Source organism: Panicum hallii, chromosome 9 (assembly GCF_002211085.1).
Source record: "Panicum hallii strain FIL2 chromosome 9, PHallii_v3.1, whole genome shotgun sequence".
Lineage (NCBI taxonomy): Eukaryota > Viridiplantae > Streptophyta > Magnoliopsida > Poales > Poaceae > Panicum > Panicum hallii.
The window spans coordinates 66,993,411-67,018,033 of NC_038050.1; the positions used below are offsets into that span (position 1 = coordinate 66,993,411).

Below are 24,623 nucleotides of genomic sequence, written 5' to 3' on the forward strand. Positions count from 1 at the left end.
GGAGGAGGAAGGCACCCTGCCGATGCCGGCGGGGAAGGGGGCGTACTTGGAGCAGCTGACTGTGGATGCAATGGCAAAGATTAAGAGCAGAGAAGTCAACGGTGGTGGGGCAGATCTGTGCCGTCCACGCAAGATCGGATGGTGATGTACAGGCAGTTCCCATCGCAACCATTGGCGATCATTAGGCACTGGACACATTGATCTTATACACTGCCGGAGAAGCTTTATTGTAACCAAGCGCTTGTATGTGCTTTTTTGTACAAGACCACCACAATATACATGGGAAAACAGGTTAGCACATCCATTATGTTATCTTGCAAGTTACAACACCATGCGTCCCTCTCCAATGCAGCGAGTCCGCATCTGTTGGATACTTGGATCAGCAGCGCACAGCTCGCTTGGACAATATAAAGCTCCCTCTTCAGCGAAATGCAGCACCGGCGGTTCCTTCCTAACGAACGCAGCAAGTTGTGATGGAACCCTAAAACACCCCTTCTACATGATCGATGGAATCGAGTCGTTCTTGTCCACCGAGGAGAAGAACGACAGGTTCCGGAATGCATCCAGACTATTTGCCATCATGCGATTCCAACTATTTTGACTGTCCCCTATGAGTAAGTCATCGGCTTGATATCTCACAGACGGTATGTCCAAGTCCAGTGGTCCGAGTGAATCAGGCTGTCAAAAAGAGAAGATGTAAGCACAGCTCAGATAAGGGAAATATAAAGGAACACTAGGATTTCTTCTAGTACCCAATATATGTCAGCTAGAGACTGATCCTTCAACTCATTAGTGTCTTCACTTCGAGGTGGTGATTTAGCACAAAACTCCTCCCTGTCTTTGGCATCATCATTATAAGTATTATCACCAGCAGCCTCTCCTCCAGTCAAGTCCTATTCCATTAAATAATATAAGAATAAATACAAGGTCAAAAATGTATAAACTTGTTTTGCTTATAGGAGAGCCCAAAGATGTCAGCAGACCTGAAGAAAACCTCGAAACCCTTCCGAATTTAATGTACGAACTTCATTGTCAGTATCAGGAGAGCTGCTAGAGGGAGTGTTTGAGCCTTCTTGCTTCCTGGATGCTGACAAATTAAAACTGAACCCATCACATGTTTCTTCTGCTCCCCAGATGGTTGAATGGGGAGTATGGGCTGGCTGCTGTGATGCTTGAAAACGAGAAACATGAAGGGCAACAGCAGCATCAAACGAGTCATAGCTGCACTGATTCTCAAGGAACAAAGCATTTTTGACACTAGAAGTTCCTATACAGTCCAAATGAGCACCCTTGGATGCTTCAGTAAGTAAGTACCCAACACTGATATCAGTAAGGGTATCTGCCCACTCTCCTTCAGATATTGCAGCACAATTCATTCCTTGATCATCCTGAAGTATAAATGATTATATATATGATTAGCGCCCATAGAAACATTTAGATGCCACTTTACATAAGCATGCAAGAGACAGAAATTAGAACCTCGAAAGCTTGAGTCACAGGATCCTGCACTTGCTTCTGGCTGCCAAACTGAGACGGGGGTGCACTGGTGGGCTGCTCTGGAACCTCGGTGTTCTTGCCTGTACAAGATGGTGTAATATGCAATAGTGCAGACTGATCTTTTGAACTACAAGGATATTGCTCATGAATATTGTTACTGAGCAAAGTACCATCCTTTTGCACACAAGCCTTATCTCCTGAGGGCGATTTGACCTGGATGTCTTCCGGTATCATGCAGTTCTCAAAATGGGTTAAGGATATTTCACTTACTCCTGCTTCAAGCTCAACAAGGGAAAACCAACCATACCTTAAAAACAAAAGGTTGACACAGCAATTAGCAATCTATATATGCCTAGTAGTGATCTAGTAGATTGTGATTTTCTATCAAACAAAGAAATTATATACCTTAAACGGAAAATAGAAGGGCTATTCACAGAAAGAAACACGTCAGCTACTGCAACAGTATCTCTTGTTGTCCACCTCTGATATGAGGCTAAATCCTCTTGATGAGCACAATATGGAAAAAGAATAAGCTCTCCAGATGCGATGTTTGAGTTACCCCATTTGCGGTTCAGGTGTTCTAGCACAGATGATATTTTCTTCCTAGAACTTAATGTGAGCTCCAGATGTGGATTATGTTCATCCTGTTAAGAGGAGACAAGGCAGTCATGCCCATATCCAATATGCTCACAAATCAGAGAAAAGCGCATGATATTTTAAACCCACACGAACCATAAAGAAAGGTTTGTTCAAAATGCAGAGGGCACTAATCAAGTAATCCATTCATCATCTTTCATCTGTAACATGCATGAATTTGACTACAGAAACCTTAGTGCTCAGCCAACCAGTAACAACTGACATTTTAAATACAGCTGACGGAATTTCATATGCAGTTTGCTAGTAAAAAGAGACCATGATTTACCTTCTCCAATGCCTTCCGTGTAGCTTCATTTATTGGAAATAACTGCAGCTTCAGCTTTGCAGGTGCTTGTAAATCTGCTTCCTTCATCTGGTTTGTGCTAATGCCTGCCAATGCAGAATAAGCACATCAAGACGATAGGAACCTGCATCTGCTACTGTTAACTTCAAGGAGGTGGAAAACAAAGTTCAGTAAATACAAGAACAAAAACGAAATTGCTAGAGGCAATACCATCAACAGTAGAAAGTTTGTCTGATGAAGAAGTCAGTGTTCTTGCATCAACATTACATAACATGCTGGGGTTAATTGTGTTGCGCTCAAGCTCCTCAGCTGCATCAGCAACTAAAGAAACACCTGCCATGGCTGCTCTCTCCCATTTTTTGTATGCAGCAGATGCAACAACACCACCTGAAACAAATCACCAGCTATCCACATTAATGCAACAAAGATTCAATCCTAGAGAGCTCCTCCACAAGATAATTTAACCATCAAAGATTCTGTCAAAACTCAAAGCATGGAGATCGTGTGACAAAATATGAGTAAGGCTAATCATATCAAAAGAGAAGAGAAGATGTTCCCACCTGCCCTCCTTTTTTGTTTCACGGTTCTTGTGGCAGAGAGGTCTCCTTTAGTTGCTCCTGACTTGCTACAATTTGTTTCCGGCATCCGCTTCAAAAATGCCCCTTTAGGAGATGCCACTCTGCTACCATTTTGAGAATCAACTGGCAAGAATTTTACAGGGAAAGACTCATTGCCAGGACCCTTGCTAACAATTGGAGATGGAGAAGATATGCACATATCCACTCTTGGACACTTTCTTCTGGACTTATTTCTGTCCTTTAGCAGTTGATTTCCCTATATAAAACAAGAGACATACTGCATGAGAAAGAAGAAAAAAACTGAAGGCGTGTTCATACTGAACGGGAAAAAACATGGGGACAAAGTAATGCACCAATGCTTCTACAAATGTTTTGAATCTCCGAGGCTTCAGATGCAGCTTTGATGCACTGCAGCTAAATTTTTCGAGCAGAGACCACCTGCATAAAAACCAGCTAATATCTGAGAATTTTCCACGCGATGTAAAAGAAATAGTGCAGGGTCAAATGAAAAGGCAATGATAATCAACAGCAGACAATGTCCGCTCCCTTTTTACAAGGACAATACACACATGAATATCGAATAGAAAAATTTAACTCTATCAACCTCCATAATTCTGTTCCCAGCAACAGTCAAACAAGCACATCCTTAGCAGTGGAACTTTTTCATTATTAAGAGAAGGCTCTTTGGAGGAGATCCATATGAGATGAAAACATCAAGTACAGTTTTGGAATGGAGCACTTTTTTGAATGGAATGAATGACCATAACAGATGTTGGCTCAATCAGAACGAAATTATGTAGAAGCTTTGCAGAATCATCATGAAGCTACATGACTACGACTATAAATTGAATATAGATCGTGCATGTAACACTGGAGTAAGCCAAGCCCCAAGCACTTCAAAACCAAGAGAACCATTTTAACTAATTGGATCTGACAGAAAGGTACAGAACAGACCAGTAAGTATGACAAGATATCTACTACATAACAGAATTATACTGACTGACTGGTAGTCCCAGCCTCAGATATCATAGCTGGCTAGCTACAAGCTACCAGTGTGTTTTGTAATAGAAAGACAATATATCCTAAGTCCTATGTCAAAGAGATAGGTCAGAAAACATTACGAAGTAACTGCTAGTTTTTTGCTGCTATGATGAATAAATAAAACCAAGTGTGAACTATATTTCTCAGACAATTTGCACATCATAAGATCTACTCAATTACCAACGTAGCATCGCAGCAATGGTATCCTTGGAGTTTTTTGCATCAAGTGAGAATCCAGGACCCAATAGTTTCTTCATGCGCCGAACAAGACGATAGTAGTAATGCCTGACCTGTATGGCAAGAAAACAATTGAATATTTTTATGTTACATTCATATACAATGGAATTGAACCTTTTGTATAATAAGACAGACATTTGATGTTTTAAGAGAAGATTAATCATCTTAAGTAACAAAGAGTTTGATAACCATATTGTAACTGACACTTTAAATCATGCACAGGAGAACTCTAAAATGTGAAGCATTTCTAGTCACAGTGCAAGGCCTAAATGTAAGACATGATAACAGAAAGAAAACCCAAAAGTCTGAAGGATACTATGCCTAAATGAAACCTATCAACATTAATTGGTCGGACCTCAATTTTTGGGATTTGAACAAACTTTGAAAGGAAAGGAAGCAAAACAAAAGGTGTAATCAGCTGAAAGTGAAGAATGACTGGCTGCAAGGGAAGGAACTCCTCCTCCCATAGGAATGTTGAGATGGAGCTTGCAATCCCCCCCCCCCCAACACACACACACACACAACCCTTCCCTCTCCTATAGTGGCAACATCAGAAAGAACATCTTGGTAATTTCGTACCTGATCCTTGTTTTTACTCTGAACACGGTGTGTAATCTTCTCAAAGTTCTGGGGGAAAAAACATGGGATTCCCAATCAATCAATTAGTATGCCCTAAATAGATAGCAAATAGCACAGGAGCATTGCATCCGTAATGTATGCTTCTTACTTTCCCAACTTGCCGCAGAGCATTGAAGAAATTCTCCTCTTCTTGGCGCGTCCACGCAGCCCATTGACGAGTCGGCTTTTTCGCTATCAAAATCAGACACAGCGAAACAATATCAGGCAAAATCGAACTGGCATTAACAAGGAGCAAGAGTCTGGAAAAAAAACATACAAAGATAGTTCACAAGAACGAACCAGGTTTCTGATTGGGATCGGAAGGCTGCGCCGAATCAAGCTTCTGATTTGGATCAGATGTTGAAGGAGCAAACTCTATAGTTTGAAGTAGTGGATTCAACTCTCCACGCACCTCCTCCTCCATGGCATTCGTAGCACAGGTATCACGAAATTCCTCTGCTCTGATTTGGACAGAAACAACAAAGAATTACAAAAGAGAAGAACAGATCGAAGGATTGAATGGGCTATCAGAGCGAAGCAGACTGACCGTGGTGGCGATCCGAGAGATCCGTCAGTGAATTTTGATTTGGGGGAAAATTCAGAGTTTGAGGAAATTTTGAGGATTGTGAAAGTTAGGGATTTGGGGAATTGGGGAAAATTGTGGGCGAGAAGATGAGTGCAACAGGTGAAAAGGGGATCTACCGCCACGTGTGCCTTCTTTTTCGATCGCACGGCTATGTTTCGTCCAGGTACGATATCCAAGCAGGCGGATACAGACGCGGCCGGAGGGCGGAGGGGCGGCGCTGGGATGCTGGTCCGAGGGCGCGCCAGGAGACGGGCCGAGTTCGAGAACGATAGGATTCAGGCACATACCGCGGCAATTTTGGCATATAAAAAAATTATTCGGAACTGTAGCAGCGTGTAGTTAAAGAATGAAAAGAACACGACCAGAATCTCGCGGTGACGCGGAGTACAATTCCGGTAATCCGGTTCCAACGCACTCCAATATAGCGGTAATTTTCTCCATTATAAAAAAAATCCTAGGGGTGTCTTTTTTCTAGCAAGCCTAAATTAGAAAGTGAAAAACATTTTAATTCCTCATCTAATAGAATTTTTTTAGGTTGTGGAGCAAAATTGATTATTATAAATTTATCACGGAGAGTGAATGAGGTAGGACGGTAGCTCGATTGGTTTGTGCCTCTGCATGCATCCTACCCACTACCGTTCGATTCTCTGGATAGACACTTGTGCCCTCCACCTTAAAACTTTTATAAAAAATTGGTAACACCCCTTAATAACCGTTGATGGTTGACGTATAATGAACAGAGCAATTCACATACACGACGTATAGTATTTGCTACCATATATATCCTAGCATGCAGCTCAATATATACCGCTTGAAATTTACTCAAATAAAAACTTTTTCCATATTAAGATTAGACGATTATGGCTATAGGCAGGAAATGAAGAAAGAACATAATCATATATAGGGGAGAAATGGGAAAAATTTAGTGAGCTTATCTATAGTTGCCAAGTGTTTCATAAGGCAAGAAGTCGAAAATACTTACCTTAGTTAAAAGGGGCATGGTGTTTCTTCCACTTCCGACCACAAAAGGAAGTAAAACACTCCCATAGCAACAAGCTTTTAGCTACTGCATGATTCCCTTGCTGCTTTTATCGCTTTCTATCTTCAGTGAATCCACCACTAATGATCGCAAACCATGATAGGTCATCTGTGTAGCATGACTGGCAATTATTGTCCAACTTTCTTCCCATCACATCCCTCTATGCTTAACTGAATAGGCTTATTCTGAATTCTTATCGTTAAACCTTTCATCATTGAGCTTCGTTAGAGTCTCACCGGAGTCAAGAAAGAACCACTTAACACAAATCTCACAAATCTCAATAAAGACGGGATAGATTGAAAATTGAGTGCTCGAGAGGAGAAAAACACTCGAGTGACAAATAATTTTGTTTAATAAGTCACCGTAATCGCTGGATATCTTGAACTTTCATGATTAATTGTACTACTTGAAATTTTGCCTTTTGTGAAGGATCTATGCCATAGAAGTAAAAGCCGACCGGTTATATACTATTCAGAAGGCGTTTGGTTCGGCCTTTTTGCCCCGTCATCGGTTTACAACGACATCAGTTCCTGTTGTTTTATGTTTGTTTTTTTTATACAGTTTTATATTTGTTTTGGCCGACCCGCAACAGATCGCAGCGCAATCGGATACTGGACCACACAACCGGCGTTATCTGATCCCGCAATGCTGACGCAGCGTCGCACCTCGTTACCAAACAAAAGACGTTTTTGAATTCCCGGCAACAGCTACCACAGGCAGCTGCGTTGCCGTTCCCGCACCCAGCACGGAACCAAACAGCACCTCAATCTTTTTGATCATTACACATGGCAAATGCTCAACTATTTTTCCTTAAAGCGTCTGGTAGATTAGGTCCTAGCAATGGCGGTGAGACAATGTTTAAACTTTGTAGCGGACACATTGTTTTAGACGAGCAATTGCGCAATGGGTCGATTATTTTTTCTTTGTACCCACCGTGTACATGAACCAAGAGGTTCTCAACCATGGATCATGGTACCGCGGAAGTGACACAAGACACCGTGGGGACGCGACCGTAGCCTAAAACGCGACTGTAGCTGTCGGCAGATACGGACACGGACAGAATATCCGTAACCTCGCCCTAAAATGGTTCGATGTGTATGTTATTTAATATGCAGCCAGACCCACCTGTCGGGATCCCGCTCAGTGTACGCACTCTCCTTGAGCCTATAAAAGAGGGAGCGCGCTCGTTAGAACACAAGTTCAAAAAAAAAAGTTCTCTTAGGGTCTGAAGGATTCAGAGACTTCCAAGCTCACAACCAATACAACATACAGTGGACGTAATACAACACACAGTGGATGTAGGGTTTTACGCTCTGGCGGCCTGCACTACTCTAAACCCCTATGTGCTTTCCGTGTTCATCCACCCCTTGATCTCACGTTCCTTGACTTCCCCCAAACTCATCCTAGACTAGTATTAGACGGGTGCATTCCACCACCCAGCTGGAGATTTCCTCCGACATTAGCCTAAAACCGCGTCCTGGAAGCTGGAATCAAATGCACTAGCACCAACAAATGGAAACTAAACACAAAACACAAGTACCGCTGCACAAGGCGCCTCACCTGCCCTTGCATCTAGTAATGCCGACGAGGATGCCCAAGGGGCCAATGAAGAATATGAATCACTTTATCGAGAAAAATACCCAGATAGAACTGTCATTCTGACAAATTAAAACAGTTGGCACGAATACTGCCGGACTTCAAAAAAAGCTAATTCCATACGGGATATAAACGTATTGGTCCAATCATCCAAACAGGGTGACGAAAAGATTGTATTCAGGCTACCATCTCTGTTCACCGTGAACACATCACATAGGCACTAACAACAAGCCGCATTCGTTCCTTGAGCGGATAGATCATAGAGGAGGCACATAGGCAGCTTTAACTACTGAGACAACGTTCTGGTTCTGGTACTGAAGACAGCAACATCCTCAGCCAGATGACAAAGCTGTGGGATGCCATGAAGAAATCTATCTCCTCACCGGAGGTGCGCCGCCTCGCCCCACTGGACCACCACCACGGCCAGCAGCAGCCTACAAATTGGCAGGTAAAGGAGTTTAGGAATGATACCAAGTGATGAACTGATGAGTTTACAAGTCCAAATATAATTTAGATCAGAATGAGCCTGTCTTTGATTCTATCAAATCACACGAATCTACAGGTACTTCCAGATGTTGCATAGTCCACTTTACCAAGATACTTTGGGTTCCAGTATCACCCCAAGTGCTCAGTTCTCTCATTCTTACAAGACAAACTATGGAGCTCACACAAGGAATGTATCATGCATGCTTATTGCTTCAATCCTGCATCTGCAATTCAACCAGGAGCTGAACTTGCCAGCTATGCGAAGCTCAAATGAATCCTTATAAGTTCAAAAAGAAAACCCTGAACGATGTGACCCACCCCACCCAATCACTCCCTCCGACCCGACCAGATCTGATTCTAAAGCTCCAGCTAAAGATGTATACATGAAAAAAATATGGCCAAAAGCTAGCCACGGAAAGGGTCAATACTCAATACTGATTGAAAGTATTTTGAGCATGTTCCATTTGCCCAGTCCGCATTACATTTGTTTTGTTGTTCAAAAGAAGAGCAGAAAAAAAACCCTCTACGTTGTCATTTTGCCTCGCAGTACCAGCTATAGTGAAGGACTATGATATGACCGAAAATTCCCATTCATTTGACTGTGAAAAGATAGTTTTAACCAGAAACTTAAATAACTGTGCACCCACACCAGTTTATATTGTTTCCATCCTCACATGCAAACCATTGATAACCCCACATAAAGTTCTAATAAGAAAATCTTAACATTTAACACTTTGTTTTTTATAAGCTAAACAAGCTTTTTTCCCCTATTGCTCTGATACTAGGCAGTTCATCCAAATTCCTCCAGGTGCAAAAAGACAAATTTATCCCACAAATTCCATGTACCGAAGCCTCTATCGTCAAGAGCAGAAAATCCCATGAACTAATCTGTTCGGTAATGATTAATCTGTTCTACCACACAGATCACCATCTTAATATCAAAAGCAAACCAACAATCATACAAACACAGATCACAACTCATGCAATTCAGAGTGAACATAACAGAACTATCAAATTAAGGTACATCAACAAAACATTCATGGGCTCATAGCTGCACAGCTTGTTTACTACAATTGTATCACAGAACAGAACAGTTCAAAATTGTCTTATATAAAAGATGAAAAATCAATTCCATGGTGAAGAAAGACAATGCTACACAGATGTTTTTATAAAACATGACTAAACAAGACATGAGATGCCATTAATTTTCTAGGTTAAAGAAGCTATATTAGTATTAGGGTACCACTGAATCCTAAGGGCAACCTCTCAATTTAGAGAAAAGACTTGTTGATCAACAAGAGGAATTCATAAGCAGGTAGCGGTCGACATAACAGAAGAAACAATTTTTGCCACAACCATAATATGTTAACAGTTATAGTGTTATACTGAGACAAGAAATAGAACACTGTTCAACCTACATAATTTAGAAGGTTTTTCATTTTCACACAAGGGGAAAGGGCCCTTTCTCCATCATGCAACTACACCAAGATCTTCTCTTTTCTAGCCATTCTTCCATTCCCACCTTTTTTACTTATTATAGTCATTTTAAGCTCCAATTAGTTAGGCAAATGAAGATAAAATCAAATTATATAAGATGGTCCAGTGGCAATGAATAGCAACTATCTGCAGTAGTATTTTGCACATTTTACGAGTTTTGGAATGCCTTTGAGTCAGCCATATAGGGCCCAACCAAAGGCAATGGTGAAAGTGAAACAATGACTGGGGTAAGTAAAGAGCAGGAGAATAAGAAACAGTGAAAATTACATTGTTCTAATGAAGAACATGGCCGCCGTTAGCAAGAAAAATGACCCCCCCCCCCAAAAAAAAAAACCCCCACCCCAACACAGAGAGAGAGAGAGAGCAAAGAAACAAAGATTTTATGCGACCCATCAGATTAGTATTACATCAATCCATTACAGAATTATGAAGATATTTTATTGGAGTTCTACCTATCCATGAGCAAGCCGGATTTGCAGTATTATTCATATGTGACATGTAAGATAGTGTGCCAGACCTTTCCCTGAGTGAGATAATTCTATACAGTCCCCAAACGAAAACTGGTATGTTGGCTTTGAAATTCGTGAACATTCTTTCAAGCACATTACACAGTGCATTTTTTCTTTTACAAATTATTGATACAGGAGTGTCATATCATGCTAAGTATGTAGTCAATGCCAAGAATGATAAGAAGTTCGAAGCAATCATAGTGCATAGAGTTAGAACATGGAAAAGAGAAACTACCCGAGCACGCATCGCAACCGCACGACCACGGCCAACTCCAACAGCTGATCCTTTGCCCTACATTAGACAAAAAACACAACAATCGTACAATCTCACCATTAGCTTGTCACACGGCGAAACACTAAACGGTACAGGAAATCATCAGCCACGAACCCTAATCCTCGCTTCCAAACGCTTGAACATAGGAGCGTTCTTGAGCATATCCGGTATAATCATAAATCTGCAGCACGATAACGGCGAAACCCACACATAGAAAAAACAATTAGGGCGCTACAACTCAACAATATTGCGTTGAGAAACAAATCGAGTGTTCCAATTACCTCACTCTGCTTCCTCTGATGAAGACGTGCTCAAGCTGCGACACCTTCCCATCCTGCAGATTAATCCAAAAAAAAAAGAAGGGAATTACTCAGGGGAGCGAAATCGATGGGGATTCGGCTCAGATCCGGAGGTAGCGCGGGCGGAGAGAGCGTACCTTGGCGGTGAAGGTGATGTTCTCGAGCTGGCAGTTCCAGTTGTCCTCGCACTCGACCATGGACCCCCGGTACACCTCGCCGGTCTTGAGCTCCACCGTCACCACGTGGCCCGCCGCCTCGTGGAGCAGCTTCACGGGGATTCCCAGGCTCCGGCTCATCTTCCCCTCCCCGTCCCCCTCCTCTCTCTCCCTCTTCCCCTCTTCGCGCCGCTAAAACCCCAGCTCGCGGAAAAAGCAGGCGGCACGAGACGAAGCCGAGGCGGCGAAGGAAGGGAAGGAAAATAAAGAGGAAGAAGGCTTGGATCGTACTGGGCCGTTTGGCTACAAGACCCGGCCCAAACAAGAAAACGGAGGCCCGGCCCAAGTCGCCGCGAGAAACGACCGCACCGAATCGCTTGGCGATGAAGGAAAATCGCAGAGACGAAGGAAAGAAACAGATGCGACGCGGCTTCAATCCACCAGTCCGTCCGCTCACCTAGAAACCGAGCCAACTCCCACATTCATTTCGCTCCCCACGCGTACGAACTCGCAGATCGGAGAGAGACCGAGGCGGCCGCGGACTTGCTTCCCCTCTTCCTTCCTCCCCTCTTTCGCGCGAGAAGTTTCTAGAGTGTTCGAGCCGAGGGGGTTCCGATGGCGCTGCAGTGGATGATCCTGGCGTGCGTGGTGGCGGTGGAGGCGGCGGTAGCCGCGCTGGTCACGCTCCCGGCGCCCCGCGCCGTGCGGGGCCAGATCGTCGGGCTCACGTCCTTGCTCCTGCAGCCGCTCGCCAGCGTGATACCCTTCGCTGCCTTCCAGCTCCTCGGTGCGTGCGTCGCCTCGGCCTCCCGGACCTCCTGCTAGTGCCGCTGACCCCTTTCAGACTCTGATTGGCTCCCTTTTTTTCTGATGTGAGTGCAGATATCTACTGGAAGAAGGAGCACAGGCTGATGTGCACCTCGGAGATTTGCACAGCCGAGGAGCGCATCCGTTTTGAGAAATCGGTGAGTGGTCGATTTTCTTTGTGCGTGTAGATTTGTTGACTGTTCTTAGGGTTATGGTTTTCCTGCTTAGCTTTTTAAGTCTAAAATAAGTTAATTAGCTGTTTTTCCCCTTAGAGAGGGTTGTACATTAGTTGGGCTATATTGATTCTGTCTTCTTGACATCTAGTATGTATTGCCGATACGCGTTATGGGTACGGCAATACGCGACTTTGAAAAACAACACCGTGGTAGTATAGAGAAAGTATCAGAGTATTGAAGTATCGGATATGTTTATGGCTGGATTATTGAAGTATCGGTGATACATAGTGACATGGACCTGGTTTAGTGAAGTATGGCTACTGAGGATGCGTGACGTGGTCCGTTTAAATCTTACTATGAGCTTTGGAAAGGTTTAATGACACTCTTATCTTCAATATGATATGCTAGTTTAGTAATACGATTACTCCCCAAATTTTAAATGGCTCTGGCAAGAAGTGGAATTTTTATTTTTAAACACAAGTTAGAGAACCAGAAACTAGGTGCAAGATGCAGGAGCAAAATTTAGGTTTGGGATAACAGAGGAAATGAATGCGTAAGCCCAGTATGCAGATTAGAAGCTTCACCTATCAGCTTACTTTCTGCAAAGGAACTTCAGGTTTTCTCTTATGCTGCAACTATGTTACTAGAAATCATCAAAGATATGTTCATTTGCAGCCAACATAATAAGGTCACCATTTCTTAAAAGGACACCCCTCTTTCCAAATATTTGCAGTATTCCAGCGTTCTGTCATGTGAGGTTGGAATATCTGTGTTAAGAACTATGAAGTTTATATACAGGTTGCATGATTATTACCATCGTTGAGGCACCTTTTGGGCTAAATTTCTCAGAGTCTGAAATGGTCTCATGTATTCCAGAAGAGTAAGGCCCAATGAAGTTGGTAGTGCATAATACACTTTTTTTTCCCTTTAGTAGTAATGATAGATGGATCTTGTTCTACTAGTAAAGGGAAACCAAAGTGGAGCGTGACTGGTGCATTTTGATCATATGTCAATTTGAGGAACTAGGTGCAACTGAGGCAAAAGTATCACGCTGGAGTAATGTTAGGCGCAAAATAATGGCATGTGTCCCCTTTATTTTGTAGATTGACAAATTGAAACATTAAGTCAGCGTTTGCAAATCCATTATTAATACATCGCACACAAGCTATTCTACAATGTTGCATCCGCAAAAAGAGCACAAAATATTACTATTGTTAAAGCTTCCATAAAGTAGTCCATCTTTAAAAAAAATGGTCTGCGTGGTGACAGTTTGCCCCCTGGCCCAGTCAGCCTGCTCTGCCATTGGTAACTTTTCATATCTTTGAACATCTCTAGTTATACCATTTATTTTCTTATGCACAGAATTAACTATCATGAAACTTGTCTCAGGTTAATATCCACTCAAATAAATTTCCATATGTTTGATTTGTTTGCTCCCATGTTTTGTGATTTTGTGCCTTGCAAATCTGATTTTTGGCCGTATTATATTATCATTACAGGGATACCCCTTACCTTTAGAAGTTATAAACTTATGGCAATTAATCTTATGCATGTCACCGAATTGTAGTGCTGTGTTTTATAGGAAGTTGTAATATTATTTTTTAGTTGTTTCTTGTCTCAATGACGATTTCTTGCGCAGATGTTCAAAGCCCAGAGGAATGTCATATTATGTGTTTCAGCATGCCTCCTTTATTGGTAAGCTTCTTATCTGCAGATTCTGATTAACAGACTTTCCATTAGTGTCCATTTATCTTAAATTTTTTTACTTTGCTACAGGTGCATTTATCGCATTGTCAAGTACAACAAGGATATTAAAGCATTGGAAGAGACTGAGAAGCGCCTCAAGGAAGACTAGATTTATTGTATTTCAAGGTTAGTTGTTTTAGTGTGATTCCGTGCTTAGTAGGTTTGCTAGTCTACCTCGGCAAGGATATAAGATTGGTGATTAGTTCAATGTTAATTTAATATTTTACTTTCATGAAGGAAAAAATAAAGTCAGCTCTTGAATTGTTGGTTAAACCAGGGTTTAAAGATTTAGTTACCGGGTTTTACTTTGATGTGCTTTTAGTAGGTTTGCTGAAATTAATAATGGGAAAATAGGTATCTTCATGCTGACACAGGAACTTAGGTAATGCCCACCTAATTGTTCAGCTATGAAGCCAAGAATGCATACATATCTTTTTGGTTTCCACTAGAAGTTGTGCTTCTGGTTGGTTTGATCTGGGTTTATGAATCTGTCTGCTCATCCAGTACACAATCCACTGAGCACCGTCATCCTTGTCTCTTATTTTTACTTTCCTTTATACAAATAGTGGTATGACTGCTAGATAGTGCTTGTATCTTAGCCTCAGTAAAGCTGGAGCATGTCATACATGATACAGCAGTATTCCATCTTAATATATGCTTTCGGATGTGCTGTTGAATTCTTGAACAATGCTTACCCCCATTTTGGTAAGCAATCAAATTCTTCCCCTATGGGCACCTCCATCCAGGCAGTGGGGTAATTTTTTGTTTTTTTGAAGCCTGTCTTCCCTCCATCCAAGCAGCTACCAGGTTCCAATGTCACAAATTTGGATTACTGTGTTCATAAAAAAAAACTATGAGTTTTGAAATATGATCTGCATTTTGTTTAAATTTTTGTAGTTTGATCACTATGTGCTCTTCGTTCTATTATTCTTTGGTTTCATAGTTTGTAGGAAAAATTTCAATTTACTCCCCTCAAGTATAACCAAAGTCTGAATAACCCCCTAAACTATAACTTGGTTCGATTTACCCTCTAAACTATACCATTTAGTTCATTTTACCCCATAATACAATTTATCTTTTTTGTTTCTCCATACACAAGTTGAATTTTAATATCAAATTTTGCAGAGTAGTAGTGGACATCACAATGCGTATTAAAAAAAATTATTATAATTTTTTCATCGTTATTTTTCATATAATTTTGAACTCCAGTGATTAATTTATTATCAAATATCCTAACCTATCAAAATAATGATTAAAAATTATGATATATTTTTCTAACGTGTGTTATCATGTGTAGTATCATATTATAAAATTTCAACTTAAAACTCCACCTATGCATGAAGAAATGAAAAGGACAAATTTTATTAGAGGGTAATTTGAACTAAAGAGCATAGTTTGGAGGGTAAAATGAAACAAACGATAGTTTAGGGGGTTATCCGGACTTTAGTTATAGTTGAGGGGAGTAATTTAGACTTTCCCCTAGTTTGTAATTGTCAGCAAAAGGGACATTTGAGTTACGTTTTTCCTTCCTTTGCTTGATGCAGGTGGATCTTGTGGTCTTCGTGGCCTTCAGAAGATGTGATAAGATCATAGTTCCGTAGGATTCCTGGTGTATAGTGTCCTCCTTGGAGCAAAGAAGAGAATATCAAGCTGTTTCAGCACACATCTTCAGTATCAGTGTTATTTGGTCGTTTTTAACTTATGACGATGGTCACAGCGGGCATTTCTAGCATCGCTTGTTTATCAACAGTTCAAACATTTTCGAGAAGTTGTCTGAACATCCGTAAACCGGCCTTTTCTTGGTCTTGCATGTTGAATTAGTCTGGTATTTGTTTAAAATTGTATTTAGATACGAAGACCTTGAAACTTACTCCTATTTTGTTGTCAAAGTTTCCAGCAGTTGAACTAAGACCGGGTCGCAAACCTAGGACGGATGATGTATTACTGTTGCAATAAGAAAAATTAGATGCCCGTGTCCCTAGGTCGGGTGTTGCCGTCTGCTGTTCGCCGATGGTCAGGTCAAGACTTTTTTTACTCGTGGCTCTTGGGACTTGGGAGCCTCTATGGTTGTTTGTTTTCTCTTCAATGGGGCTTGTAGTAAGTAAGAACTTTGATGGGCGATAAGGCGATTCCAATCGTGAATTGGTCGGGCACAAAAACGAGCCTCAATCCGCGGTGGCGAGGTGTTCCAGGCGACTGCGCTCGTGTTCGGCCCCGCCCACGCCTCCTTCAGCAAGGCCTCGGCCTCCGCCATGGCAGCGGCGAGCTCCTATCAGGATGGGTGCCGCACCACGTTCCTCTGCCTGCACCCCGTCGGCATCTTCCTGGCTTCCTCAATCGTCACGACGACGACATCCTCGTCGCGCGTCTGTTACAGTTTAATACTCCATTTGTTTTAAATTATAGATCATTTTAATATTTTTAGGTGTATAATTTTAGATGCATAATAAAAATTATGTAACTAGAATATCAAAACAGCGTATAATTTAAAACGGATGGAGTAAAAAAAAGAGATGGACCTAAGTTAAATAGACGAGTCACAATCCAATGATTATGCACGATTTACTGACATATCCAGAACCTCGGGAGTAATAAGACCAACCGTTTATGCGCTCCTTTTGAAACTAGTGGATAAATTAATTGGAGGCTAAGTTAGTAGACGATGTATTTGTTTTTTAAAAAATAGAATATAGAGTCTTTTAAAAAAATGAGTGGGGGCATATGCTCCAACATACATACTTTAGACCCACCCATGCTTGTGTTGCACTACTACTTTAGATCCATTAGAACGTCCATAGTGTGTCCTTGACTCGAGGTAGTGCTCGGCTGTGCTCATTCTGGCTGCAGCTGCCACCAGCAATAGCTACAGTAATTCTTGCTTGTTGGCTGCAGCAGCCGAAGCGGCAGCCGCAGTCTGCTGAAGCGAGCAGTCCCGTCTAAGGGCATGTACAGCCCATTATTATAGCCGGGCTCTTAATAGGGTAAATGAATAAAATTTTAAGAGACAGACTCTTCGTCAAGAGACGGTCTCTTGCACATCTTTTTAAGAATAAGAGACACATCTTTTTAAGAGTAAGAGATAACACCCAGTCTCTAGTGTGTACAACCCTATAAATGCTTGTCTCTTTAGGAGTCTCTACTCTTAATCATTTATCAAGAGATAGCTTGTAGAGATCTTGGGCTGTACTTAAGTGTCTGTTAGTGTCTCTTATACCTTGAAAACTGTATAAGAAGTCTCAAGGCTGTACATGCCCTAAGTATCAATGTTCCCAGCTTATATTAAGATAACATCGTAGTTGCATTGATAAACGATTCTAATTTTTAATAAAGATTCTATGTTTTGAAATATATGTGTAGATATGTGACGGGCTTTTGATTTTTTATCAATTTTCTAATTGTTTTAAAAATAATTATGAACTATTTTTTGTTGATTGTTGCTCGGGATCGATTTCTAACCATGCGACTGGAAATGAGTGCTGTGGCTACTTAAAAGTTAAAATCTCGTGGGCTATTCAGCCTCGGTAAGTAGGAATGCAAATTATATTTATTTTGAGTTATTGGATTGATATAAAAACTTAATAAAATAAATTAGGATGGCATTGTATGTAATTAATTTAGGAACAGAAATAAATTAGAATGACATGTCATCGTAATTATTTAGTTGACCCATAAAATACCATTAGGTACCCACTTGCATCCATGAGATTCTCCTTCCTTCCAATATTGATAATCTGCCCATGAATGATCTACCACGTGCCATGCAAAGAAAAAAAAACTTAACCGCGCACTGAGGTAGGCAGGCGCTATCTGCTTCACGGAAGACATGAAAAGGACAGGCGAAACGGGAGCTCGGGACGCTTTGGACCGGGTCGATGTGAACCTCGTCGAGCTGCTGCCACAGGGAACACGGAGCCGCCGGCCTGCCCGCATCAGACGACCTCGTCCTCCTCGGAAACACGCGTACGGCGCACCGACGAAACCGTGTCCCCCGCTTCATCGCGTCGAAAGAGATCGGAGAAAAAACGCGCAGATCACACGCACCGTCGCCGCTGTGCTGGTCGGTTGGACGATCGAGTGGTAGGAGCTCCGAAGCAGGCAGGCATACCCACTCCTCCGCCGTGCGATTGCTGCGAGTGATGGAACAATGCATGTGAACTCTTCTGCTAACAAAATCTTTGCACATAAACAAGTACGACGCGGGCTCTATGGAAACTAACACTATGAAAAAAAGGGATTTTTTTTGTTATATAATACCCCCAAAATAGATAGATATATGTATATCTCGTTGCATGTTTTGGTCACAGAACGTGTGCAGAAATACATAATATTTTTTGGTGCCAGAGGAGCGCGTGTGCCTACTGAGACATGACAGCAGCCGCGTCGGTCTTTAGTTAAAAGAACTCAAAACGGAGACCGGGGATTGACCCATCAATCATTTTCCACGCAGTTCAAACAAACAAACAAACATACTAGGGATATATTATTGAAGATGTTGATAAAAATTAAATCACAAGAGACCAAGCGTTCAATCTAGCGGACGTCCAGATGGGAGCATTTGAAGGTTAGGTAAAATTTGCCTGCATTTGATTTCCACGCAGCTGATTAGACCGAGAATAAATAGAGTGGCTGAATGGGAACGCGAGGGGAGGCATGGAACTGACTGCCCTGGCATGGGGACTCTTTGTCCAATAAGATGGTTTAATGCATAGCGTCCCCAAATGTTGGATGGTAGTGAGGTTGTGCTTGCAGTATGTGCTTGTTTGGTTTTCGAATTCTTTTTTTGGCCTTCTAGAATGAGGAGCAAGTAGCCAGGTACTGTGAGTTGTTCTTCAGCTGGTATGCTTCTAGAGAAAGAATGCAAACATGTGGAAGTATTTTCTTTGAGCAAGGTGCTGCGTGTTCTGGCGCCTGTATGACCTCTAGAACGAGGAGAAGGTACTGTTAGTCTTCAGCTGACAGCTGACATGCTTCTAGACAAAAGAATGCTGCCATGAAGTTAATTATGCTTTCAAAAATATCATCTCAAATAAAATTGTTATCGAGCTAGCAAATGCATCCGTAGGAAGCAGGAATTCGGAGTAATTTCGTTGCAAAACTTTGAACTTACAGCCTTGGATAACATGCTTACTTTTAGTACAATTTTTGAACTTATAGCCCTGGATAACATGTTTACAATTAGCAGATAATCACATAGTAGTTCAGTGCTGTAAAGCAAAAGCAAAAGGTCCTCTCCAAGATTTTAATACAGCTGCTAACTTTGAATGAAGCAGTGCTGGAAGGATTTCAGTGGTGGCTTTTGTCTGAGTTGCTTTCAGGCACTCCACATGGGCAGGAAAAGATCAAAAGAGAGAGCTCTAGTTTGGAGGTACGTATCTTTCTGCCAGTTTTAGGAGAACCTGTGATTTGACCTGCCACTACTTGCTGGTATGAGTTTCTAGACCAGCTCACTTGGTTTGAGCAATTCTTGGCTAGTGACTGGACATGCAGTGATGTGAGCTGCTGCATCCTTTGAACAGCTCTTCCAGAGAGTTCACTACAAGTTACTGGCTACAATCAATCGATGGCTACACGTAACTGAGATATAATAATCTCCGGTCGCGATTCCTCTGGGAGAACTTAATACGTCAGGGAGGCCTGAGATCATGACGTGCTTTGCAAGTTCAACCGTAACGACGGGAGCCCAAGCTTTTTTTTAAAACCGAAAGAGTGTTACGATTGAAATGCCGCCAGTACCGGCCCCGGTTCGGCAGTCTTGTTTGATGATCCGCAACGAAAATCGCCGTACCGTGCTCAAGATTGCTGAAAGGGTGCCATTTGCTGACAAGGTAGCAGCGTATAGTTGATGACTGGGACTTTGAATTATTCAAGTTCCAACTTTCACCAAGGAATGGTCCGTCTTCTAGTATTTGGTAAAACGGATTTGCTGTAACCAACCTGCCATTGTTTATGAATTTGAAATGCTCTGCGTAAACTACGATCAGGTACTAACCGAGACTGATGACACGCACAAACTTGCGTAGCAGAATGAAGCTGCTATTCTGGACTGACTCTGAACTAGTCCGAAGTCTGAACTAGGAAGGCTGGATGAGCTCCATCCACACAAGATCGTACACGTGTTTTTTTTCTTCCTATACTATTAAAAATGCCACAAAGAATTCTAGAAAATTAAATGAATTCCTGCAGGTTTAGGATTTTGTCCCGGGTGATCCCAACCTAAACAGGGCCTGAAATGTTAGACCTGCCGGACCTGCCAGAAAGGAAAAAACGACCGTGACGGCTGGCACCTAACTAAAGCCAGCGCGCGTGAAGGCATTGCCGACCGTTTCCTCCCTCCCTCCGCGGTTTATACGCATTCAAACATGCGTTCAACGTCAACGTTCCAATTCAAACCCTTTACCCGTCCGTTGCCTTCCCTCCCTATTTGAACCCGCCTCCCTCACTCCTCCAGCCCCCCACCCAGTCTTCGCATTGAACGCTTCACACCTCACCCACCAAGAGAACAGCCCAGCACGCCTCTCCGATCCGAGAACTCATCGTCCAACTCCTGACCTTCTAGCCGATTCCGCTGGCTCCGATGGCGCTGCTGGCGCGGAGGGCACGGAGGGCGGTCACCAGGGCGGCGCCGCTCGGCGGCGGCGGCGTGGAGCTGGCGATCCCGGCGCACTTCCGGTGCCCGATCTCGCTGGACCTGATGCGGGACCCCGTCACGGCGCCGACGGGGATCACGTACGACCGGGAGAGCATCGAGGCGTGGCTGGACACGGGCCGCGCCACCTGCCCCGTCACGCACGCGCCGCTCCGCCACGGGGACCTCGTCCCCAACCACGCCATCCGGCGGGTCATCCAGGACTGGTGCGTTGCCAACCGCTCCCGCGGCGTCGAGCGGATCCCCACGCCCAAGATCCCCGTCACGCCCGTCCAGGCGTCGGAGCTCCTCTTCGACCTCGCCGGGGCCGCGCGCCGGCGCGACGCCGCAGCGCGGTGCGCCGAGGTGGTTGCCAAGATAAAGGCTCTCGCGAGGGACAGCGAGCGGAACAGGCGCTGCTTCGCGTCCATCGGCACGGGCCGCGCGCTCGCCGCCGCGTTCGAGACGCTCGCTGACGCTGACGCCGCGCCGGCGTGGCGCGTTCTCGAGGACATCCTGGCGGCATTGGTCTGCGTGATGCCGTTGGACGAGGAGGCCGCCGGGACATTGGGCTCGCCGAGCTCGCTGGGGTCTCTGGTCGCCATTGCGGAGAACGGGAGCTTGGCGGGAAGGATGAACGCCGTGCTCGCGATCAAGGAGATCGTCTCGTGCGACGGAGCGTTCGTGGATTTGAGCGGAAAGGTGGACGAAATCGTAGACGCGCTGGTCAAGATCATCAAGGCTCCCATCTGCCCGCAGGCCACCAAGGCCGCCATGGTCGCCACCTACCACCTGGCGCGGTCCGACGAGCGCGTTGCGGCGCGCCTCGCCACCGCCGGGCTCGTCCCGGTGCTCATTGAGGTCCTCGTCGAAGCCGACAAGAGCATGTCCGAGAAGGCGCTGGCGGTTGTCGACGCGGTGCTCGCGTCGGAGGAAGGCCGCGCGAGCGCGCGGGCGCACGCGCTCGCCATGCCCGTGCTGGTCAAGAAGATGTTCCGCGTGTCCGACCTGGCCACCGAGCTGGCCGTGTCGTCGATGTGGCGGCTCGGCAAGGCGCCCTGCGCCGGCGAAGAGGACGAGGCGGTGATGCGGTGCCTGGTCGACGCGCTGCGGGTTGGCGCCTTCCAGAAGCTGCTCCTGCTCTTGCAGGTCGGCTGCAGGGACGCAACCAAGGAGAAGGCCACCGAGCTGCTCAAGATGCTCAACAAGCACAAGGGCGTAGGCGAATGCGTCGACGCTGGGGATTTCCGAGGACTCAATAAGCTGTCGGCTTAAATCAAAGGGAACTGTGATGTAAAAAGGGATACTGTAAAATAGAGAGATGTAATCTGTAAGTAGATAGGATAGTTGCAATTTTGTTGGACGTGCTTCCATGATATTTCGGCAGCTTAGGTTCAAACTGAAAACATAGATCTTTTCCCCCCTTTTGTGAAGAATTGTGTGTAAATTTCTTGTTTAACATATTTCAAGGGAGTAATACCATGCTCTCTGAAGAACTTTTAAAATAACCAGATCTAAGGTTTTATCTACTAAACTGATCTGCATCTACTAGAGAACTTCTTAATTAGTACCTCGTGCTTGAAGTAATGGGATGGCTAAGTTAGTAATGTAAATATTTCACTAATATATTGTGTGCACCTAGTTTTGAACCTTATGCTAAGTAATCATACGGCACCAATTATAGATAAATTATATGGAAGATATCATCATACTAACAATCGGCAATTAGCACTAAAATAGATTAAGTCCCATGAAAAGATGTGGCACACCTTGTTATTGTTTTGGGGCAACACTATATCACACTGTTCTATATTCCGAACCTAAGTGGGACATGACTCCGACTCCGAGCGTAACTATGTAACTATCTACTGAACAGTGCTATTTACCTGTTCACAGTTCTCGTCGATGAACTTGGCTGGATATTCATTATTCTTCTCCAGCTTTGCCACCGGCGAAATTTATGTTTAGAGATCGAGGTTTCATGCATGATTTACTAGTTCTAAAGGAAACCTTGATGAAGCTAGAATCCTGATTCCAAGCTAAGGTGAGCATAGTAGTAAAAACCGAAAAGGTTACGGGCATTGCTGTCATGGACTCACGGTGGTGGCGGTGGATGGTCGAGTGGGAGAGTCTTTCTAAAATCTACTCTCTAAATCATCATTTAGAGAGCTGTTTGAGTAAAAATTATTTTTCTATATCCTTGTACTCTCCAGCAGCTTTTCTATATCTTGTGCGTAGTCTAGAGAGCAATTCTCGCTCTCCATCTTTGGCTAGCGAGAAATCCGAAGTAGAGGAGATCTATATTTAGATATCTAATTGAAGAGGGTTGGAGGATAATTTTTAACCAACATCTCTATTCCTAGCTAAAGATACAAAGAGTCTCTTGGAGATGCTCTAAGAAATGGATGATGATAGTCATAATGGTTAGAATAGATGCGAGCACTGGTAATAGGAAGGGACGAATCCAGCGGAGCCCCCTTCCCCCTAGAGCTCTGTGGAGCGAGGAAGGTGGAAATGTGCAAATAGACCCTTATTATCTCATGTTAAATCCGTTCTATTCCATCCTACCGCGCAAGACACAAGTAGAACCACGCCTAGGTCATCTATCATGCCCATATGGCCATATTCATCCTCAAGTCCAAACATATATAATGGATGAAAGCAGGAACTCAAAATACCACGCCACATGTTCAAGCATAATAGCTTACAACCAGACGTCTTGATTTTTTACCAGCGCTGTGAATTTGCTAGAACCGATTTTATTTTTCTTGTGACTCTATGACACCATCTATAGTTTTGACAAAACCCGCCTTGCTCAATGCATGTGTGTTCTGTTACCTCGGCATTCGTTTTCTTGTAAAACCTCTAGTCGTGCCTTTGGAAGTTGGAATGTTCTGCAGCAACGCTAGTCCAACGTATCCGCCTGCTGGATGCACGAACAGTCCTCGCCTTTGAAAACCAGAGTTCAAGCTTGGACGGAGCAGTAGAACGTGACCAGCAGGCTGACTCTACACCGACCGAGCTTGACCGTGCGCAGTCCATATGCCTGCCGGCCCCATCCAGATCTTTGACCTCTTGCTCCATGCTCTCTGCCCGGTCGTGTATTCGGCTGCTTGTGTTCGTAGTCGTAGCAGGACATCGTTTGATGGTTTCCTAGTTTGGGCACGCAGTCTTTGCAACTTGTTTTGCAAGATGACGACTTCGCGCTGCTCGCGTGTCGTGTGTACCACTGCCACCACCAAGCTTGGCGCCCGACATCATCGTCTTCCACCGCCGGCGGGCGCCCGGTCGCCGGTCGGCGCGGTGTGCTGATGAAGTGCGACGAGAATCGCGAGCTGCTGGACGGCGGGAGGGCGCACTCGGCCGAACCAGGCAGCTGCCGCTCTGCCGGTCGAACTTTTGGCGGATTGGCGCCCGACCTGATGATCGTATGCCGGCGGCGGCGTTCGGCCCGCGCGGCGTGCTGATGAAGCACGACGTGAAACGCGAGCCGCGCAGCCGGTGGCTGGCGGCGCCCTCGGCCAGTCGGCGAACCAAGCAAAACTGCCAGTCGCACCGCCCTGAGTTTGGAATTTGGAGCACGAGTCCTCCTCGGCTCGCTGCTTTCGCTTACCTGACCAGTCAACCCTTCAGTTTTTTTCTTATTACAGTCAACCCTTCAGTTTGCGCGCGCGGCCTTTGGGCCCGTGGGGTTCGGGCTGTTGGATGGAGTGGGCCGTAAGAAGTAGACCGAGAAGGCCCAACTCCGCAAACAGCTATCCGAGGCCCGTCTCCCCACAGATTGAGAGTTCTATGGACCAAGCCCACAGCATGGCTATCGTTTACAGCACGGCAGAGCCCACAGAGAATCAAAAAGGAAAAGAAAAGGGGACCTTCCCGTCACGAACCGGCCAAGCCAACCCCAACTCCCCACGCGA

General features: G+C 44.2%; 4 protein-coding genes across 6 annotated transcripts; 2 read left to right on the forward strand and 2 right to left on the reverse strand.

Moving 5' to 3' along the window:
• Positions 1-197: 197 nt before the first annotated feature.
• On the reverse strand, positions 198-5,784 carry LOC112876686 (TSL-kinase interacting protein 1). 3 transcript variants are annotated; one of them, XM_025940854.1, is made up of 15 exons: positions 5,459-5,784; positions 5,212-5,372; positions 5,021-5,103; positions 4,873-4,920; positions 4,237-4,346; positions 3,369-3,453; positions 2,998-3,271; positions 2,648-2,824; positions 2,420-2,523; positions 1,903-2,141; positions 1,668-1,804; positions 1,480-1,577; positions 984-1,388; positions 753-893; positions 198-678 (listed from the first exon to the last, which is right to left on the reverse strand). In XM_025940854.1, exons 2-15 carry the CDS (start codon positions 5,333-5,335, stop codon positions 496-498), a joined length of 2,208 nt encoding a protein of 735 aa, XP_025796639.1. In that variant the 5' UTR covers positions 5,336-5,372; positions 5,459-5,784; the 3' UTR covers positions 198-495. The 3 variants fall into 3 exon arrangements, with proteins under 3 accessions (XP_025796639.1, XP_025796637.1, XP_025796638.1); XM_025940852.1 differs by having other exon boundaries at positions 1,480-1,804; positions 5,459-5,783; XM_025940853.1 differs by having other exon boundaries at positions 1,480-1,804; positions 5,212-5,367; positions 5,459-5,751.
• Positions 5,785-8,179: 2,395 nt separating this feature from the next.
• LOC112875111 (small nuclear ribonucleoprotein SmD3b-like) lies at positions 8,180-11,594 on the reverse strand. The gene is made up of 5 exons (XM_025938825.1): positions 11,335-11,594; positions 11,180-11,232; positions 11,013-11,079; positions 10,860-10,916; positions 8,180-8,566 (listed from the first exon to the last, which is right to left on the reverse strand). Exons 1-5 carry the CDS (start codon positions 11,491-11,493, stop codon positions 8,504-8,506), a joined length of 399 nt encoding a protein of 132 aa, XP_025794610.1. The 5' UTR covers positions 11,494-11,594; the 3' UTR covers positions 8,180-8,503.
• A 166-nt stretch (positions 11,595-11,760) lies between these two features.
• LOC112875112 lies at positions 11,761-15,990 on the forward strand. Its single transcript, XM_025938826.1, has 5 exons — positions 11,761-12,139; positions 12,235-12,317; positions 13,975-14,030; positions 14,112-14,207; positions 15,626-15,990. Exons 1-4 carry the CDS (start codon positions 11,968-11,970, stop codon positions 14,188-14,190), a joined length of 390 nt encoding a protein of 129 aa, XP_025794611.1. The 5' UTR covers positions 11,761-11,967; the 3' UTR covers positions 14,191-14,207; positions 15,626-15,990.
• A 4,556-nt stretch (positions 15,991-20,546) lies between these two features.
• LOC112876359 (U-box domain-containing protein 21-like) lies at positions 20,547-22,165 on the forward strand. Its single transcript, XM_025940452.1, has one exon. It carries the CDS (start codon positions 20,656-20,658, stop codon positions 21,979-21,981), a length of 1,326 nt encoding a protein of 441 aa, XP_025796237.1. The 5' UTR covers positions 20,547-20,655; the 3' UTR covers positions 21,982-22,165.
• Positions 22,166-24,623: the final 2,458 nt, after the last annotated feature.

Coding starts and splice junctions, on each gene's coding strand:
- LOC112876686 (XM_025940852.1), bottom strand. CDS start 5,335: ATGGAGGAGGAGGTGCGTGGAGAGTTGAATCCACTACTTCAAACTATA. Junction 5,104..5,211: donor CGATCCCAATCAGAAACCTG/GTTCGTTCTTGT, acceptor TGATTTTGATAG/CGAAAAAGCCGACTCGTCAA. Junction 679..752: donor CTCTAGCTGACATATATTGG/GTACTAGAAGAA, acceptor TCTTTTTGACAG/CCTGATTCACTCGGACCACT.
- LOC112875111 (XM_025938825.1), bottom strand. CDS start 11,493: ATGAGCCGGAGCCTGGGAATCCCCGTGAAGCTGCTCCACGAGGCGGCG. Junction 11,080..11,179: donor ATCAGAGGAAGCAGAGTGAG/GTAATTGGAACA, acceptor ATCGTGCTGCAG/ATTTATGATTATACCGGATA. Junction 8,567..10,859: donor CGGTTGCGATGCGTGCTCGG/GTAGTTTCTCTT, acceptor GCCAATTTGTAG/GCTGCTGCTGGCCGTGGTGG.
- LOC112875112 (XM_025938826.1), top strand. CDS start 11,968: ATGGCGCTGCAGTGGATGATCCTGGCGTGCGTGGTGGCGGTGGAGGCG. Junction 12,140..12,234: donor CGCTGCCTTCCAGCTCCTCG/GTGCGTGCGTCG, acceptor ATGTGAGTGCAG/ATATCTACTGGAAGAAGGAG. Junction 12,318..13,974: donor GCATCCGTTTTGAGAAATCG/GTGAGTGGTCGA, acceptor TTTCTTGCGCAG/ATGTTCAAAGCCCAGAGGAA.
- LOC112876359 (XM_025940452.1), top strand. CDS start 20,656: ATGGCGCTGCTGGCGCGGAGGGCACGGAGGGCGGTCACCAGGGCGGCG.